The sequence below is a fragment of the Vollenhovia emeryi genome, unplaced genomic scaffold, assembly GCF_000949405.1.
Source record: "Vollenhovia emeryi isolate VEMERY1.0 unplaced genomic scaffold, V.emery_V1.0 DF939170.1, whole genome shotgun sequence".
Lineage (NCBI taxonomy): Eukaryota > Metazoa > Arthropoda > Insecta > Hymenoptera > Formicidae > Vollenhovia > Vollenhovia emeryi.
The window spans coordinates 1,214,151-1,232,944 of NW_011967196.1; the positions used below are offsets into that span (position 1 = coordinate 1,214,151).

At 37.7% G+C, this 18,794-nt stretch overlaps 3 protein-coding genes across 6 annotated transcripts; 2 read left to right on the forward strand and 1 right to left on the reverse strand.

Moving 5' to 3' along the window:
* The first annotated feature begins 2,102 nt into the window (after window positions 1–2,102).
* LOC105563900 (H/ACA ribonucleoprotein complex subunit 2-like protein) lies at window positions 2,103–2,941 on the forward strand. Its single transcript, XM_012015887.1, has 3 exons — window positions 2,103–2,405; window positions 2,482–2,554; window positions 2,626–2,941. The coding sequence occupies exons 1-3, from the start codon at window positions 2,240–2,242 to the stop codon at window positions 2,855–2,857; spliced, it is 471 nt and encodes a 156-aa protein (XP_011871277.1). The 5' UTR covers window positions 2,103–2,239; the 3' UTR covers window positions 2,858–2,941.
* Window positions 2,942–3,244: 303 nt separating this feature from the next.
* On the forward strand, window positions 3,245–7,137 carry LOC105563902. Of its 2 annotated transcripts, XM_012015892.1 has the most exons (12): window positions 3,245–3,737; window positions 3,921–4,152; window positions 4,232–4,467; window positions 4,525–4,714; window positions 4,824–4,979; window positions 5,220–5,391; window positions 6,213–6,317; window positions 6,386–6,468; window positions 6,559–6,623; window positions 6,707–6,750; window positions 6,835–6,955; window positions 7,026–7,137. In XM_012015892.1, the coding sequence occupies exons 1-12, from the start codon at window positions 3,549–3,551 to the stop codon at window positions 7,113–7,115; spliced, it is 1,683 nt and encodes a 560-aa protein (XP_011871282.1). In that variant the 5' UTR covers window positions 3,245–3,548; the 3' UTR covers window positions 7,116–7,137. The 2 variants fall into 2 exon arrangements, with proteins under 2 accessions (XP_011871282.1, XP_011871281.1); XM_012015891.1 differs by lacking the exons at window positions 6,386–6,468; window positions 6,559–6,623; window positions 6,707–6,750; window positions 6,835–6,955; window positions 7,026–7,137 and having other exon boundaries at window positions 5,220–6,230.
* Window positions 7,138–7,183: 46 nt separating this feature from the next.
* On the reverse strand, window positions 7,184–18,453 carry LOC105563901 (protein O-GlcNAcase). Of its 3 annotated transcripts, none has more exons than XM_012015889.1 (13): window positions 17,897–18,453; window positions 17,734–17,785; window positions 17,239–17,572; window positions 16,336–16,780; window positions 15,614–16,182; window positions 15,212–15,532; window positions 14,966–15,140; window positions 12,630–12,683; window positions 11,128–11,213; window positions 10,878–11,047; window positions 10,452–10,647; window positions 10,212–10,371; window positions 7,184–10,052 (listed from the first exon to the last, which is right to left on the reverse strand). In XM_012015889.1, the coding sequence occupies exons 1-13, from the start codon at window positions 17,964–17,966 to the stop codon at window positions 9,916–9,918; spliced, it is 2,769 nt and encodes a 922-aa protein (XP_011871279.1). In that variant the 5' UTR covers window positions 17,967–18,453; the 3' UTR covers window positions 7,184–9,915. The 3 variants fall into 3 exon arrangements, with proteins under 3 accessions (XP_011871279.1, XP_011871278.1, XP_011871280.1); XM_012015888.1 differs by having other exon boundaries at window positions 15,599–16,182; XM_012015890.1 differs by lacking the exon at window positions 12,630–12,683 and having other exon boundaries at window positions 15,599–16,182.
* Window positions 18,454–18,794: the final 341 nt, after the last annotated feature.

Sequence of the window (18,794 nt, forward strand, 5' to 3'; positions counted from 1 at the left end):
TAACGCATAGTGGAAGCTGTGGAAGGGATAACCATGGTCGCGCTTGCGTACGACGCGGGACCATGGTGGAAGGGATAACATGGTGTGCTCAGTTCGACGATGTCTCTCTCTAAATATCTGCGCTCTCCGTCTCTTTCATGGTGGAAGGGATAACATGGTGTGCTCCTTTGACTCATGGACCTAAGAATCTCTGGACCGAGCATACAGCGAGGGGGCTGTTAAATTCGCGGTAAGGGGAGGATAGTACTGTCTCTTTCTACAAGAGGTCACCGTCGGGTATTTCCGCCGTATATCCGATGATTCCCGAAAGACTAGACAAGTCTATACTCGCTAACTTCTGAAGTCCAGAGATTCTTACGTCCATGTTCCCGTCGAGAAATTATTATGTATAGACTATACACAAACTTCGACTATCTTCGGTTACATTCGTCATCAAGCCGAATGTGACCTCTTGTAGAATGAGATACCAAGAGGACAGAAAAGGAGAGCACTCTCGTCCCCCTTACCGCAAATTTAACAGCCCCCTTGCCCGTCCTCCCACTTCGTGCTCGGTCCAGAGATTCTTAGGTCCATGCTTTGACTATACAGTTCGGCTAAACCACGCCTACTTTTGCTTTGCGACGGCTATAGATTCCCAGGGCTATCAACCGTGAAAAGTAAAAAACATTTAGCGTTGGCAAGTTGGGTATGCTGCATCTATCGTCCTTGTTTCACGCATTTCTTCGAGCGTCTTAGTTTCTCTTTCTATCTTTGTACACGCGAAAAAGAGAAAAAGGGAAAAGTACCGGACCGGTGAAATATCTCGACAAATATGGGAGATACGGAAAAGTCTTTCAGACAAAAGTTATACGGTTTTAAAAGGGCTACATAATGGTAAAATAAATTTTCAAAAAAAATTAATTTTTTATGATTATACATATAGAGGTCGCCGTCATTTTTTTAAATGGAAATCTCTATTGTTTATTATACTATCTTATTCTACTACTAATTAATATGAACAACTATTGTCTGAAAATTTTTTCAATTGCCACAAAAATTTTTGTGTATTGTAACACAAAATTTTTCAATAATTGAAACACCATTGCAACAGCATATTCCTGAGACTAAATCAAGTAAAAAAATCCTGTACTATTTTTCCCTCCGACAAACAGTTATCGAGAGATTATAAGGTAAACATTGAAAAAGTTATAAATTTTCTCTTGAGTATCTCAAAAAGTATTAGGCAATTGAAAAAATTTTCAGACAATAGTTGTTCATATTAATTAGTAGAATAAGATAGTATAATAAACAATAGAGATTTCCATTTAAAAAAATGACGGCGTCCTCTATATAATTATAAAAAATTAATTTTTTTTGAAAATTTATTTTACCATTATGTAGCCCTTTTAAAACCGTATAACTTTTGTCTGAAAGACTTTTCCGTATCTCCCATATTTGTCGAGATATTTCACCGGTCCGGTACTTTTTCCCTTTTTCCCTTTTTCGCGTGTACAAAGATAGAAAGAGAAACTAATTGTAAGACGCTCGAAGAAATGCGTGAAACAAGGACGATAGATGCAGCATACCCAACTTGCCAACGCTAAATGTTTTTTATTTTTCACGGTTGATAGCCCTGGGAATCTATAGCCGTCGCCACGGTCTTGTATACAGGTCCGGGGACTGCCTCTAATTTTCGATGGTGGGGGTAGGTCGCTTAGCGCGGAAATTCTCTTGGTGGCGAGGGACGCTGGAGGCCGGGAGGGATATCTGTCTGTCTTTGTCCCATGCACGGTAAACTCGACATATCCCCTCGGCCTCCAGCGTCCCTCGCCACCAAAAGAACATAGACTGCAACGCTGTGGCCATTACAAGAACAAAAAAATTTCTTCGCTAAGCGACCTACCCCCACCATATGAGTTACCAGACCTGTATGTAAGACCGTGGTCCAAAAGAATGGGACACGAAATCAAATTCACCTTATCTAGGTACATTGAATAATATAAAATTGCAAACGAAACATAAAATTGCCATGCAATAATTGATGATATTTTAACCGTTCAACTCTCTGCTGGACATAGTGTTACCCTCTGGAAATATTTATATCCAGCTACGTAGTTGAAAGCGTACACGTTTGTGTATATAGAGGCGCTAGTGGGTGAACGCGCCATTTAATCAATGAGCGTGTAGCTTCCTACGACCCGGTTTCTTTCTCTCGGGCACGTGTTTCGTTATCTTGTAAAGTTGAAGATATTCCCAGAAAATGCAGGAAGCTGTCAAAATGGAAGTTGACGAGAGTATAGTGAAGGAAGAGAACGTCGAGGCACCAGAAGTGAGTTACGAGGACAAGCTACGACTCGTCAATGCCATTGCTAACCCCATGGCACCGAAGAAGCTAACCAAAAAGATTCACAAGTGTATAAAGAAAGGTGAGTTGTATAAAATAATGTATAATTTGTAACAATTCTTCAGTGATCATGTACGAGCGATGTTCATTTATTGCAGCGTCCAAGCACAAGACTTACCTGCGCAACGGTTTAAAGGACGTACAGAAGTGCCTTCGTAAAGGCGAGACTGGGTAAGCTTTACTTCCTCCTTTCGAGCAGTGGATTGTACAGCGAGATATCACATACACGTTTCTCATTTTAGTTTGGTTGTCTTCGCCGGAGATGTGCATCCCATAGATATCATGTGTCACTTGCCGGTTGTATGCGAAGACAAAAACATACCATATTGCTTTATTCCATTGAGGACAGACATCGGTGCGGCGATGGGCATAAAGCGGGGCAGCCTCATGGTGCTCATAAAGGAGCATCCTGACTACGAAGAACTATACAATGAAATTAAAGCTTCGATGAAAACACTCTCTACGCCTTTATAGTTAAAGAGACATTAGACGTATTGTACATTTCTAATTTTAACCAATTTATATAAGATACAAAATAAATTATAGGCCCTGAAAGTAGTTTTCTGAAAATTTTCTTGGAACTCCAACAAGTATCTTCTTCCAGTTTTATACAAGTTACGCCTTATGCGATTTAATTTTGCCTGAGAAAGAAATTTTGTCTTTTCTAAACTTGGCTACGTTTTTAAAAAGGATATAATTAACCAAAAGGAATAGCAGACGGAAGTCCACCTATTGTAAGATAGGATCTTGATGTGGGATAGCGGGGCTTCTGTTAAATTAATAGGCATCATCAGTTTATTCGCCTATGAATTTGTTGCGAAATCTGCTTGGTGGGAAATTCATTGTTAAATTGTGTGATCGTCGTGAGAAAAGATTTGTGATTGAATTTGGATGCTGGAAATCTGTCTTGTATTAGAAACCTATCTTATAACGGAGGACTTTATATGTATCAATTGTTAATTATCGTTTAATTTTTAATTTCGTATTCTATCTCGCAAAAGATGCAAATAAAGAATTAATTTCCGTATGCGAAGTTATAAGCCAAGAAGTAGATTCCAAGTGCACAGTGTATGCGAATCACCTAGGTAACAGATAAACAAGTGGATTGTAGTCGTCGTCGAATATCAATATCAGTCCCCTTTCGAGTACGTCGTTCATCCTCGATATGTCTGAGGACATTGCGGGAAGCCTTCTCGCGCAGTATTATGGAATTTTCGATGGCCCGAGGACTGAAAAGTTTCCATCGATCCAGGAATGCGTGGGCAGCGTAGAGCACGACTCGGACAAACTGATCAACGAGCAATCGACCGTGGAGACGAACGACGATGACACGTCCAGGGAAACTGGGGTGCAGGTGCGAATTTCAATACGGTGCTACTGTTATTGTGAGACTGGATTTATTCTTTGCAGCTAGCAGTGATTGACACTACAAGTGATGATGATGTCTATCAATTTAACACAAACCGCGCTTTCCATATTAGGATTCTATCTCGTAATAAGACACTTTCCTCTACAAGTCCTAACATTATGGTTGCAGGAAAACGATGTTGAGAAGGAGGAGGAGAATTCCGAGGTTGATTCTCCGGCGAGATCCTCGCGAGTGTTGAAATCATTGGAAACTCTCGAAGACGGTGAAGAGACATCGTTCGAATTCGGTGTTCTTTTCGAAGCAAATGCAGCGGGTAATTTTCATGAAAATACGTGTACCTCCTCCGGCAGAGAGACACATGATCTTGTCACGTACAGTAAGACTGCCTCCACTACTCTAGGTAAGTAGAAAAAAACGTAATAAGTCAAAGTGTAATTTGAATACGTACTTTAATACCGTACGTCTCCACCGCATGAAAGGCCTGGAAGACAACGAAGGGAACGACTCGTATCTCTCGCTTAGCGAAGATCTACTGCCGGACAGTGCTTCAGACGTTTCTTCAATAGCAGGGAAGAAATCTACGATTACGTTTGTTCCATCTTTGAAGCGGCCGCCCAACAGGACTCCGTTGTACAACGAGACTTTCGTAGATTTAACGTGCACCGGTCTTACGTCACTCCCTATCGAAACGATTGAGAAATATCCCGCGATACAGGTAGGCAATACGAATAATTTTGGGAATTCGAAAGTGTTTGCAAGATCTCAATTTTAGATGCTGTACCTGGAAGATAACGATCTCCCCGAGCTTCCCGAAAAGCTTTTCGTTTCCCTGCAACATTTGCAGTGGCTGGACGTGCGGAACAATCTATTGACAAGTCTACCTACGAGCATTAAATCGCACCCGTCGCTAGAAACTATCTTGTTGCAAGGAAACAAAATCGAGAAATTGCCACTAGAACTTTGTGAGTAACTTCCCAGGTAGTCAGATGTATAGCAATTACTTTGTCTACTGTATCGTTTCCTTTTTTTTTATATATGTAACAGCTGTACTTAGCTCAACTTTCATTACAGGCTTGGTGCCGAGGCTTAAAACCCTCAATGTAGCACATAATCCCATCACTACACCGCCAAAGAATGTTGTAGCTCTTGGATGTGCGAGTATTCTCAGTTATCTCCGGTCAGAATGGAATAAATTGCACCCAGACGAGCCTGCGACGTTCGTGGAACGTAAGAATTTCAAGAATAAAGTTTATTATCACCAGTATATAATTAACAAGAGTAGCAAGTAAATAAATGTCTAATAATCCTTTCTACACTTGTAAAAATTTCAAATTTACGCATCCCATCAAATTTGCAATTTCGTCGCACAACAGCGATGTTATTTTAATAATTATTGAAATGAATTATCGAAAGAAAACTGCAATAATCATCGGTGCACTAATCGAAATGAAATAATATTTATTTTAGAGAAGATTGAACCGAAGGCATCGACGATCTTGTGTTATCGGTCTCCGCGTGAAAAGCGATGGAAATTGTCAAAAGTTCCGCGACGAATATCGAAGAGTACAAACGACCTCGGCGGTTCATTCAAAGGTTCTACGATCGGGAGGAAAGGTAGAGCTTACAAGCCCAGCAACAGGTACAACAACCCGCATAATCAAGCTTTTCTCGAGAATTTGGTAAACAGTATCAGCGAGACGCGTAACAATAGTGCAGCGGGTACTCTTTGCCCATCGTGCGCACGAAATTTTAAGGCTATCCGATGTGAGGACAAGAGTGATAGGAAGGAGGACGAGAGTAACAATGAGACGAGCTATAATCAGGACAAGAAATGCGATGGGCAGCGCGCATTTTTAAAACTGGTAACTTCGTGCCACGATGTCAAGAGAACTTGCATCAAGGGAGAGATCGCCGAGGTCGATGCTAAAATCCTGCATCTAACCGGACCGTCGCCCAGATCGTGTTACGTTAGACGAAACATTATGGAGTTGATAACGTATAAGCATTATCGCGAAAAGGAATGTAGAATTAAGACAATCAGTAACGAGACGAAACATATCGCGCTCGCGAAGTCACGTTACTCTGCAGTGCCTGGCGAGGAAAAAATGAAATGTAGGAACGTGGAACATCCGGAATTGATTTTCGATATTGTCACAAAAGACATGCGGAGAATGCAGTTGCGGCCGATGCAGCTGAAAGACTCGCGCAGCATATTATCGTGTCTGGAAAATTATCTCAATATCAAAAAAGCTGATTAGATCTTAAACTGTTTTCATTAATAATAATCAAATGTCGACAATTAATGTTAGTTAATGTAGATATAAAATGTCGCACAACTTTATGGATGTCGTGGCAAATTTGTTCGGAAATTTAGAGAAAGGTCTATGTAAAATGATTTACCTTTTTTAATTTATAATTGCATGTAAAAAAAATTGCGATCAATCTTTGTACTTACAATAGATGCGAAGGTAAAGGTACTAATATTGTCATGGAACAACGACTGCAATGGATTTCCAAAGCGAGAGACTTACTGAGCGTACAGTCGGCAATAATTCAAAGAACTAAGTAAGACATCTTTTTAAATTGTTCTTACTAATTGTAAACAGTACGCATAAACTGTATATAACACGCAGGGATTTAGACACTATAAAAGAGTGGAGACGTGACAAACGAAGCTTCAATAAAAGCATGGAAAAGACATCAAGAAGAACTGAAGGTATATAAAGACCTATCCGCCCTAAAAATTAAACTATATTTTAATGAAATACTTTATTATGTTATATGATATATAACATTAATTTGTTAGATGATATTCCATTTGCAATTAACATTGAAGATTATCCTGCAATTCGAAAACGTCTACAAAAAGTGGTATGATAATTTAATATGCTCATTAATTCGAAAATATCGAATTAAATTCAATGAGAATTTCTTTTTATTACTGTGCAATCTAGGGAGACTACGTAGATATCCACAAACAGGAAAAATTAAGACCAGTGTAAGTTCAAATCAGTAATGTACATTTTGTCAAAATATTACGTATAAGGCAACGTAACTTTAAACATTACTCGTTGTATTTCAGAAATATAAATCAGAAGATTAAAGAATTATCAGGATATCTGCAAAAGCTCGAAATTACAAAATCTTCAGAAATACTGACACCTAAATCTAAACAAAAATATCTTCAAACTGAAATTGAAAAGGTATATTCTACATTATTACGTTTCAAAGTTCTTTAAGAAATTGAAATTACTATCCTAATTTATTTCATAGCTCTCACAGTTTCAAAAGGAAGTGCACAATTTAAGAAGATACAACGAAATTATATCAGCTCCAATAAATTCTCCAAATAATTCATTTTAAAATACATTTTTTCTATTCAGATTTGATTTTTTACGAAAGTTTTAAGATTAGAAAAAACTCAATGTCTCTTGAAGTATTTATTTAAATAAAACAGTATTATAGCATATGTATTACAATATTAATTTCATGATAGCACATGTCAAGATAATTGGAGAGGAAATGAGTTTTCCATGTATACTAAAATGAAATAAAAATTGGTATATCAGATAAATACAGAAATTGTTTAATCAATAATGAAATAAGACATGAGGTTATTAAAAGACATATGTATTACATGTATTTCAAAGATGTTCACAAGAATGCTTAAAAAGATTTGCATCCTTTCCAATTTCCTTGTAAGTGCAATCGATCTTTTTTAGTCCATCATCGAATATATCCAGTACAAAAGTCCTAAAAGCAATTACCACCAAAGTATTGTACAAGAAGTAAAATCTAGCATATAAATCTGTGCGACGATCGCGAGAATGTGTTCCTTTTCGTTTTGTACATGGCACTCAATGAAGCTTTGTAGTAACATTTGGAGGTATTGCACAGAATTCTTGGAAAACTATTTTAAATAGCATAGTATGTTATTACTACAATATATGTCAGTACCGATAATAGATATAAGGCAAATAATCTATGTAAGTTCTTTTACAATTGTTTTTCTAATCTTATAAGTTATCTTACAAGTTGAGGACTTGAATAAGTTCTCGCTGTTTCGCGACAGATTGTGTTACCTTAGACTTTTCGCATCGGGCAATACTAGCCAACTTCATCGTGAAGCTCCACCATTAGGTTCGAAATTACAGTATAAGTCATTTCGCCGAAGTGTAAACAACATAGTTTTTGGTCCCAAAAAAAAGAGAATTTGCGGGGAATTTTACTGCACTACTTTTTTCAAAAAAATCTGCAGCTGAAGCACATAGAATTTTTGCGAAGACTTACGGCGACCATGCTCTGTCAGAAACAACATGCAGAGATTGGATTAGACGCTTAAAAAATAATGATTTTGATGTTGAAGATAAAGAACGCTCTAGCGCACCGAAAAAGTTTGAAGACGAAGAATTTGAGGCATTACTCGATGAAGACCCATGTCAGACGCAAGCTGAACTTGCAGAATCATTAGGAGTTAATCACACAACAGTTTACAAACGTTTAAAAACATAAGGAATGATTGAAAAGCAAGGAAATTGGATGCTTTACGAATTGAAGCCGAGAAACGTCCAACGGCATTTTTGCACGTGTAAGCCTGGTCATGCATCAACATCGACACTTTCATTCTTACGAAGATGTCAAAGAATGGGTCGATTCTTGGATAGTCTCAAAAGACGTGTCGTTTTTCCGACGTGTAATTCATATGTTGGCAGAAAGATGGGAAAAAGTAGCGGCTGACGATGGACAATACTTTGAATGACATGTTCTTTACGCATTCATTTTCACGAAAAGACACCGAGAACTTATTCACGTCCCTAATATTTATATTATGTCTATACACTTCATACATTAACATATTTAACTTGTACAGTTAATGCTGAATTTATTAATACCTTCATAGAGACATAATAAGAAATAAATTACTCAAATATTTCTTACGTTATTGTTCTCATTGTGCTTTCTATTTTATATTGCATTAACATAAAAGTTAACATAAAAAATTCTTTTTCTAATAATTAATATGTTCTATGTTACTTAATAGTGCGTTTCAAAGTGTTTGATTGAAGTAATATTTGTGTGAAACAATTAATATGGAAAAGAATGCCTAATACATATCTCGCTCATGTCCAATAACAATGAACTACGATAAAGTAATTTTTTTTTAAATGTAAATGTTACATTTTATAATAATTTCACTCATTATATAAGACATACTTATATACATGTATATTGGAGTTGTAGGGCCGATTAAGACATGTAATCTATAATAAAAACTCTATGTGAAATTATATTATATGTGTATATACATGAAACTTAAAAAATCTTACTGTTCTGAAGACTTCAATGTATATATTACAAATTTATAGTTGAGCAGTAAACGCTATGACATCTATTCGTACCTAATATACATCTGATTATCAGATGTAGATTAGAGTTGCATATTTAAAATCTAAATTGTGTATCATAATTTCTCACTCTTCATTCTTACATTCATTTGAAAGAGTTAAAGCGCATTTAACGGAAAATGTGCTTTAAAACTGTACTCAGTCATATCTATGTCATTTCGTTAAGAAAATACTTTTATTAAATAAATTTGAAAGTTCCAACGACTCATTAATGAACACACTGGCATTTCATCACGTTCATGTTGAGACTTTTATATACATACCATTTTTAAGAAGAAACCCAATCAGATTTAAACCAATAAAATATTGTTAAGCGTTACATATACAATATATAATATATAAACACAACTGCTAACAAAATAAAGAATACAATTGATATTGAATTGAAAACAAACCTGATTATGCTTACTTATCTATTTTTAACATAACAGAAACCTAACAATATTAGAACTTGACGTTATTTATATTATATACACATATGTATACATTCGTATCAAATACATTTAAAGATTTTGAGAAAGTTTATATCGAATATATTAGAAATAAAGTGTTACACATGTGTCAGAGTGCGGATATTTTCAAGAAAGTATACTTATCGCATTTGTATGCTTACATTTAAAAAGGTCTTGAATGAAGGCGTCCAATTTTATTACTAGTGTCTGTTTTTTTTAGATGTCCTAAGAAACCGTTGCTTTCTCAGGAGATGGTCCAAGTAGATACACTTTGTTAACGAGGATTATTGGAGTATTAATTCTCTGTTAGAAACTTCTACACATGGTTTTAATTCCAGGATATTCCTCGTGCGCTGGATTTAAATCAACGAAGCCGAGTTTGCCATAGAATTCGTGAGATTCTTTATCCGTTGTCGACATTGTTGTGTGTACTCCGAAAGAACCTATTCCGCAAAACATATACGACAATTACGTGTATTTGCGTTTGAAACATAAGGTATGATATTAAATAATACTTAATTATATTAGAAAAAAGTATATATCATTCAATTTTCAATAAAGGTCAGGTTGTCTACTTCATTAAGTTTCAATAAAGAACGTACCATTTGCTCTTAAAGCTGCAAGAACGCAGGTTATTAAACGTTTACAAATAGACTGGTCTGTCACACTTGGTAATATACCGCATACAATCTTCGACGGATGCTGTCTGCACAATTGTTCCGATACGTCCGGGATAGATGAATGGAAGTATTGTATGGCATCCTACATAATTTTTATTTAAAAATCGTCAGTACGATTTACATAAAATAGAAATACAGGTAAAATCGTTAATGCATCCGTACCTGAATATTTTGTGGCAGCTCGCTAATACTGTTGTCCAAGGGATATTTCATACGCAGTTCAGGAATCCAGGAAACAAGCATTTTCTGATTGTAGGATTTTACATTCAATGTAGCCACTGCGTAACCCAACACGCCATTTTCATCCTCAACAACCATACATAACTCCGGATTTAACGTTAGAAACCCTCCAACAAGTCTAGATAGACAGACGTACATTCATAATTTATTCAAGAAAATAGAAAAATAATATAGAAGAGTCCCCTATTATGTGATAGGATCCTAATATGAATTTATTGCGAAATCTGTTTAGTGGAAAATTCATTGTTAAATTGTGTAATTGTTGCGAAAGAAAGATTTGTGATTGGATTTGGGTGTTGAAAACCTGCTATCTCATAATAGAGGACATTCCTCTAATATTATACGCACCTGTCTGCTACAGCTGATGAAGTTGTACAATCATTAATTTGATTGCACACCGCATAAACAGCTTCTTCATCACTTGGTAAGTATGGTCGAATCGTATATATCTTACTGCTGGGCACTTCCGGTGCTTTATAGACGAATAAATCATTGCCACTATCGACTGGGATTAATCTCTAAATGTGAGAATAATATTCTTCAATGTTCAGGCCATTGTTCGTGTGGTAAAACATGAATGCACGAAAATTAAATATACCTGTAAATCAGCCGTAAGTCCACCGCGGAAAACCCATGGCTCCTGGTCTCCACTCATAAATGTTTCTTTCCAACCATTTGAAAACCCTATCCCAAGACAGAATTGTTTTTAATAAATCACGAAATGCTGGAGTTAAGTTCGCGCATTATGCGTGTAGTTTAATTTCAATTGGCTTCCACTGCTCTGGGCATCAATTTTGCTTAAATCTTTAACATGCAAAGGTACAATTCGATTGGAAATATCTTTCTTTCTCTCATTTATCTTGGAATCTTTCCGCTCCGTGTCAATGGGGGTATGAGAAAAAGAATGATTTATCCAATCGGATAATTAAGGTGCACCAAGTTTTACAGATTCAAAATAAACATATTATACGCGTGGAGAGGTAAATTTTATAATGAAAGTATAGTACTTTTCTTTTGGCAATGTATAATATAAAGCCGAAAATTTATGTCTAATATCTCAAGAGATCTTAATTGTTACTGTATTAAATATTATACTTTATTCTAGGTAAGCTAATTTTAGTCAAAGAGAGATAAAAACTTGAATTTGAATAGATGTTGCACCAAAGCTCGCGCAATGCTAAACTCTTGAAGCACTGGATTAGGATCTAGGAAAAGTGGAATAATGGTCCAGTTTGCCAATATGCGCCTGAAATAAAATTCTTATCTCGCCTGAAAAGAATATTGTTTCTGAAACTAAGTAAAACAAATTAGTGCGGGCAAGTTGGCAAAAGGAGCGGTAGGAGAGCATTGATCACTTAAGATAAAAACAATAGATATTTTTGCATATCGTAATACCGTTGTTAATCTACAATACATCGTCATATATTCGCGAATCAAAAGATTCAGAAAGCATTTTTTATCGCAAATGATCAAAGATTACGATTTGCAAGTGGGAGATGTTCAAGAGTTTACAACTTCCTACAGTTGGCTAAATTGTGCTAATTCTATGTAATTCTTTGATGAACTTACTTCAGAAACGCAAAAATAGATTAAAATTGATATACGAGTATTTAAGTTTTAAATATCGCATATTTTTCATTTATATATTTATAAAATCTGATAGAAAGAGCTTTAAAATAATTATATATATCCGAATTATCATACATATAAGCATTCAACAAAGAACATAAGATGTTAATACTAAAAATAATCATTAAAAATGTAACAGACTGTAAAACACATATGTACATAACTTTACTATTTATTATGTAAAAGAAGAGCATTGAACTCATGAATATATATCCATAATCTTTGCGATATACGGGAAGTATGTCCATCATGTAGCGAATCGCGAAAATAAATGTGCTTTGTACACATTGATTTTTCGAGCTGTTGCAACGCTGCTTCTATGCATACATTTCTCGCGCGTGTCGAACGAGACGATATCTTTTGTAAAGTCCCAAACAAACATTTAGAAATGCAACTATCACTGCAATGTTTGAAACTTTATTATTTCGCGCGCTTTCCGCCGTGTTACTCAAAGACTGTTAAACCGCATACATGTGTAGCTGCCTTGGGTAAACGTCGTCATCGTCGAGGGGAATCTGCCAAACGCTATCAACAAGACAAAAGAACACAGAAATGCGAGTTAGTGAATGAACCAAAGCTATACTGATCCTGATACATTTACATTTCACAGGAGAATATTCGCTACAGATTTGAAACCACATGCAAGTTTCATTGGAATAAACATGTTTAGAAAAACATGTACATATCATATAAATATACATACAACTTATAATTTACATAATTTTAATACGTAATTGCATAAAAATTTATATATAAATTTATTATAGAATAAACTCCCGTTTCATGTTATCTGTAAAGAAAGTCGATTGATATGTTAATAGCTGGTATAAGAATACTTTAAATCCAGTATTTGTTCACCTCCGTAAAGATGCTGTTGAATGTCATCTCATAAAATCACTGTTTTTGCCATTGCTACAAATGATCTTTTCGCCATTGCATGGGAAAGCCACATCAATTTATTTCACATTTTCAATTAGACATATATCGTTTATGAGTCAGATTCAGATTAAACAATTTTAATCACGGATATAAATTTGTTCGAGTATAACAAATCTGTATATATCAATTATGCGGTAATGTAAATTTTATTAAACAGAAAAACTGATGTTGTGGCTTGCCTGTATAAAAATCGTCAAAATAAATCAGCGGCCGTTAGTCAGAATCGATTTTAGGAAGATATGAAAACGTTAAAGGCAACAAAAAGCTTTAAAGTATCATTCAGATAAATATCAATTGTATATTTGTAACACGTGAATTATAATAAACTTCACTTAGTTTCTGTCACATTCATTTAATCTCTACTCACATACTGTCTTCGAAAGCATTCGATGAGTAGAAACATGTATGCTTTTATGTAATTCTGACTTACGGCCAAGGTTTTCCCTGCGCGCGCCAATGCGATGCATTCATCTCTAATGCGCAGAAACAAATGCATACTGAGTTCACGGATATGCAATTTATAGCATGTGGCACCTCCGAACATTACTGATAATTTTTACTACTTGATATGCGTACAAATTTCGATTATCTAATACATTATAAACATGGTAAAGAAGCAGAAGAAACTCACTATTAACGTATCATTGAAGTTGTCTTCCTTTTGAACAAGTTTTATAAAAAAGTTTCCAAATTGTTAGATATCCCAAAAACAATTAAATATCGCTTGAGCAAAAGGCAACTAAGTTTTCTTGTACTTGCCTGTACATAAGCGACATCAAATGCATTGTGTAGAAAATTATGTAGATTCATTAATTAATCAGTAATTTACGGATCTCGAAGGCAGATATTTAAAAAAAGATTTCACAGTGTTAGTTTACATCAGTTTACAAGGAAATATAACAATTGTCATGTATTATTAGTCTGACAGAAATGTTATACCAGTATTATAACATTTATGAGTACTGAATATATTATATATGTATAATAAATTATTGATATATCATATTTAACATCAATATTTCTGTTTGAACTTCAGGTGAAGCTGGAATTGAACAATTCAGTTCTATCTTGACAATAATTTTGATAATAATCCTTGACAGAGCCTAAGCATTGCGATACGTTATTGTATATAATTTATCTTCAAATTTAAACCAGTTTAGAAAAAGATTTTCCTTGTAAAAAGACAAAATTATATAACAAAAAATAAGATAACGTTCACTTACCGATACGCGAGACACTTTTGTTCTGAAATATAAGTATAGGTAATAAATTATAATATTTCTAAGAGAAGTCAACAACAGCATTTGTCTGCAGTTCAATGAACATAAATAATTTTAAATTTAATCGAATTTAATATCGAAAAGGTTAATTTTTATAAGATAAATTATTATTTGGACACATGCGATTGTTACTGGAGTATATAATAAATATACATATACTTGGAATTAGAAAAATCAGATAATTAACTTGTACATTTTTACCAGCATACTAGCATTTCAAATAGACTTTCTTTATACATAATAAAAATAATAGCAAAACTACATATATCTATTAAAGTTCTTGATTCATACATATTTCTGATATTTGACAAGAATTAATATGTACTGTGCGTATCACGTTAAAAATAGCAATTGAATAAGAATTTTGAAAAATTAAAAATTACTTTGTAATTATTTAAATTTATAAATACAAGCTTGCTTGAGTTTTTTAGAAATTATCTGTAACTGTAAATCGTTATTGCAATTACAATTTAATTTTACTTGCTAATTGTTAAAAAATAAACCGTTTCTCCGGAGATGTATTTAGTCTATCTTTAATATTGTCAACATATCAGATAATATCTCGTACATGAATCAAATGCAACTTACCCAGCCATTTCACGTAACTATTTAGAAGAGACACGACTCCCCTCATATCCCATACATATGCGTACAGGTCGTACAGCAGCTCACGATTATTACAGTATGTCAGCCTTTGAAATAATCTGTTTACCGCATTACACATATCGTTCAATTTAGCCGCACGGAGATGCCATTCATGAATCTGAAACCATGTATCATAAATTCATGGTCATCGAATATGTTCAAATAATTCTCTTCCATCCTGCGACTCACGTCTGCTTCAGACGTTGATTCTTCTTCCTTGGACTTCTTCATAACAACATAAGCGTTGCTTTTCAACCAGTTAAACTCTTGCAACAACTGAATCCCTTGACCCCCATGCTCAAACGGTAAGTAAAATAGATCGCATAAGAGCGACAGATCCTCGTGCGTGAGTTGTTTGTCGACATCCACGGGTTCCTGCGATACCGCGTCCGCGTTATCGGAGCTCTCGTGATTTTCACTGTCGTTCTCTATAATCATTTGTGTACCATTGACCGTGGGAGAAGTGCCGTCCACTTCTACTTGCATACTCCCGGAAGCTTCGCTGCACGTCTAGCGAGTAGAAATCACACGGTTATACATGCATAATTGAATTCACGAAAATTTTTAACGACTTACAGAAATGTTATCTACCATAGCGTCATCCTCCGCTGGAACTTTTGCCATGTGCGCCGGCGAGTTGTTTGGCGTTGTGTTACAGTCCATGGGTTCTATAGAAAACAAACCTGTTGTGGGCGTTCCAGTGCTCATAGTGGTGGATAACGTAGTCAGGACAGGCTCGCTGACCACCTTTATGTCCGACACTAAAGAATTCATCACAGGCCCCGACGGAGGTTGCGCGAAGCTATCGCTGACTGTTACACTTGAGCAAACTTCGGCCAGCGCTTGAAGATGATTAGAATTCGCTACAGGCGTGGGCGTGGCAGAAACTGTGGTTGTTGTCGTCGACGTAAGACTCATACAGGTGTTGATGGAGGGAATTATTGGGATAGGTATCGTAGGCGCGACACACGGCTGCGGTTTGACTATCACTCCCCAAGCTGCCTTCTTCTTGTTGAAGTCTAATAACCATTCGCTTATTGCACTTTTCAGGGCGTGTCGAGGATGGTACATATTCGCCGACAACGTTGACGGGACATCTTCACCGAGAACGCCATCCTCCGTCTCGGTTTCTAACTTAATGTCCGCTGATACAGTATCGTCTGCAACGTAGGGACCGCGTCTTATCAATTTCTGTGCCATTAGTACTCGACTATTAAATGTATAAAGCAGAGGATCGATTTCTAATAACTCTTGGAAATTTATCTTACAAGAGACACGAAAAAGGAATCTACAAAATATAGCGAGAATCTTACTTAAGCTTAGATCTCTTTTTCCATCCACATTGCATCTGCTCCACTGAGCTAATGTATGAATTGCTACAAAATTCGCTCCGTATTCGCAATTAGGATTAGTTAAGACTCCTCTAAGCTTGGGTATAAGATCAGGAGAACGGCCAGAGTATGGTCCAAGGAACACCCTTTTCTGATCGTAATCGTTGGCGTGCAAGTTATCCCAGATGACGGGCGGCCGCCTGAGCACTTCCGTGATCTCTTCGATGGACTCGACGGTTAAAAGTCTCGATATGACTTTAGGTCCGGTCCACATTATGTCAATTTCCTGAGCTAATTTACTTCCGAGAGTGTTGAGATACTCGGAAGATGCGACATTTGGCATTGCGCGCGTTGCGCAGTATTGCGTGGGGCACAGGAGAAATCGCGGTTGGCCGAGATGTTGAAAAATATCATTCGTCACAGAAACCTACAAGCAAGACAAAGAACGTCTAACGCGTCACGTGTGACGACGCATTGGCTCCGTAGAGCAATAGACTCGTGGTTGGACTCCATTTGTAAAAGTTGTAGGTAAAGAACGACAACTCAATTTGGAAGCAGTGAACTGCACACCGAGATACCATAGTATAACTAGTAGGTCCACTCTCTGTTAGTCCCCTTGATCTTTGCGGTCCCGACCACGTGATGTTCCGCCATGCACTCGGCCAGGATCCAGCGACGTAGGTGTGTAAACATCATCAGAGCCACACTACAGCACATACAACTTTTCTTTCATTGGTCTGCTCAGGACAATGTCGAATGCGCAGAAGAGATTGACGCAAAACGAAACAAATGGCGGAGTGGACCTACCAGTTATACTATGGAGATACTAAGAGCTGTTACTTGCGCACATACATTATATGAATACTGTAAACAATGTACACATACTTGAGCGTGTGCGAACGACTGAAACACTTCTTTGTCGGCTTCACTCATTTCTGGCTCTATGTCGTCGAACAACAGCGCGAATGCCGTACAACCGAACTGGCTGACTTGCTCCAGTTTCCTCTTCAACGCGGTGACCTCCTTCGAGCTGGAATACGTGATATCTAATCCCGGGGACAAGGCGTAGTAAAAGGTTATCCCGTACTCCCTAGCGGCTGTGATCAGTCCAGTCAGATGTTCGGCTTCCTCCACGGTGTACAGATCCCTCCAATAAGCACGGTGCTTGTAATCGTCCTTCGGCGCGTACAGATAAGAGTCCATTCCCCATTTTTTCAATCTAATCACAATTTACAATCAAATACCAGCATCATAATGTATCACTACATAATAGAAGGAACGTGAATAGACGATATTCCTTCATTCAGACTAACTAATATCAATATCTCGTCCCCGCGAATCTCCCTCCGGATTGTAAATCGATTTGCAAGGCGGGCTTACTTTTGGAACAGATCCTTCCGTTGCTCGGTGGTCCATGGTCGCCCGTAGAAACCTGCGAACGGAGAAATGTGTCAGACGTCCGGGAGGGGAGGGCGGAGCGAGTGTCGCACCATAAGAGGCTCGTTCGGGTTACATTCCCGGACAAGTGCCGTCCACCACGTACCTTCCACCACGCCGCAGATGAAGTTGCCGTTCTTCGTGTTGAGATTCGCGGCCCCGTTGGTCTCCGTCATCGCGAGTGGTCGCGCGGGACAGGCGCGCCCGGCCGTCGTCGAGGATCCAGGAGGCGGCGCGAGTCGTCCCTTCCCCCTCGTGGAACGCGGCGGAGGCGACGGGAGGCAGACGGAGGCGCGAGCCGCGGGGCGATCACTGGACAGCTCGCGTCGCTACGCGTACGACGCGCGACTCGCAGGCGTGACACGCGCGGGCATAACTCGCGTCGTCGCGGAGATTCCCGGGGGAAAAGTGCTCCAGAACGCGAATCGGTAAATACGGACCGTAGCCGACGCGCGCCGATCGATACCGCCGAACGATCTGTCGATCCATCGAGGCCACGGACTCGGCGGAGTAGGAAGAGGGCGACGCGACGAGTGCGCGACGCTCCCGCGCCATCTGGCGACCGCGGCGGGAATCTTCTCGCGAGACTATGGCCGGTATTCGTAGTCGAATCTTCTGTTCAAGATGAGCCTATCGCGCGATGCCAGGCAACAGGAATAGGGAATAGAATTTCTGACGCGTTGGATTGGTTGGAAGAAAATTTCCGACGAATCCAACGCGTCAAAAGCTCTATTCCCTATTCCTATTGCCTGGCATTGTGTGATTGACTATAGTCTTGAATTTGTCTAAAGATGCTGTATGGAACATTTGATTCTTTACCGAGTATCCAGAGACGATCATAGACCGGTCTATGATCGTCTGGATGATTTTATCTAAAGATGCTGTGTGGAACATTTGATTGGCTACCGAGTATCTAAAGATGATCATAGATCGGTATTCGTAGTCGGATCTTATATTCGAGACCGTCTCAAGATCATCTTTGGATACTCCGTAGCCAATGAAAT

Coding starts and splice junctions, on each gene's coding strand:
- LOC105563900 (XM_012015887.1), top strand. CDS start 2,240: ATGCAGGAAGCTGTCAAAATGGAAGTTGACGAGAGTATAGTGAAGGAA. Junction 2,406..2,481: donor TCACAAGTGTATAAAGAAAG/GTGAGTTGTATA, acceptor CATTTATTGCAG/CGTCCAAGCACAAGACTTAC. Junction 2,555..2,625: donor CTTCGTAAAGGCGAGACTGG/GTAAGCTTTACT, acceptor TTCTCATTTTAG/TTTGGTTGTCTTCGCCGGAG.
- LOC105563902 (XM_012015891.1), top strand. CDS start 3,549: ATGTCTGAGGACATTGCGGGAAGCCTTCTCGCGCAGTATTATGGAATT. Junction 3,738..3,920: donor CCAGGGAAACTGGGGTGCAG/GTGCGAATTTCA, acceptor TTATGGTTGCAG/GAAAACGATGTTGAGAAGGA. Junction 4,153..4,231: donor GACTGCCTCCACTACTCTAG/GTAAGTAGAAAA, acceptor ACCGCATGAAAG/GCCTGGAAGACAACGAAGGG.
- LOC105563901 (XM_012015888.1), bottom strand. CDS start 17,966: ATGACGGAGACCAACGGGGCCGCGAATCTCAACACGAAGAACGGCAAC. Junction 16,781..17,238: donor AGTCGTTCGCACACGCTCAA/GTATGTGTACAT, acceptor TCTTGCTTGTAG/GTTTCTGTGACGAATGATAT. Junction 16,183..16,335: donor AAAAAGAGATCTAAGCTTAA/GTAAGATTCTCG, acceptor CCTACGTTGCAG/ACGATACTGTATCAGCGGAC.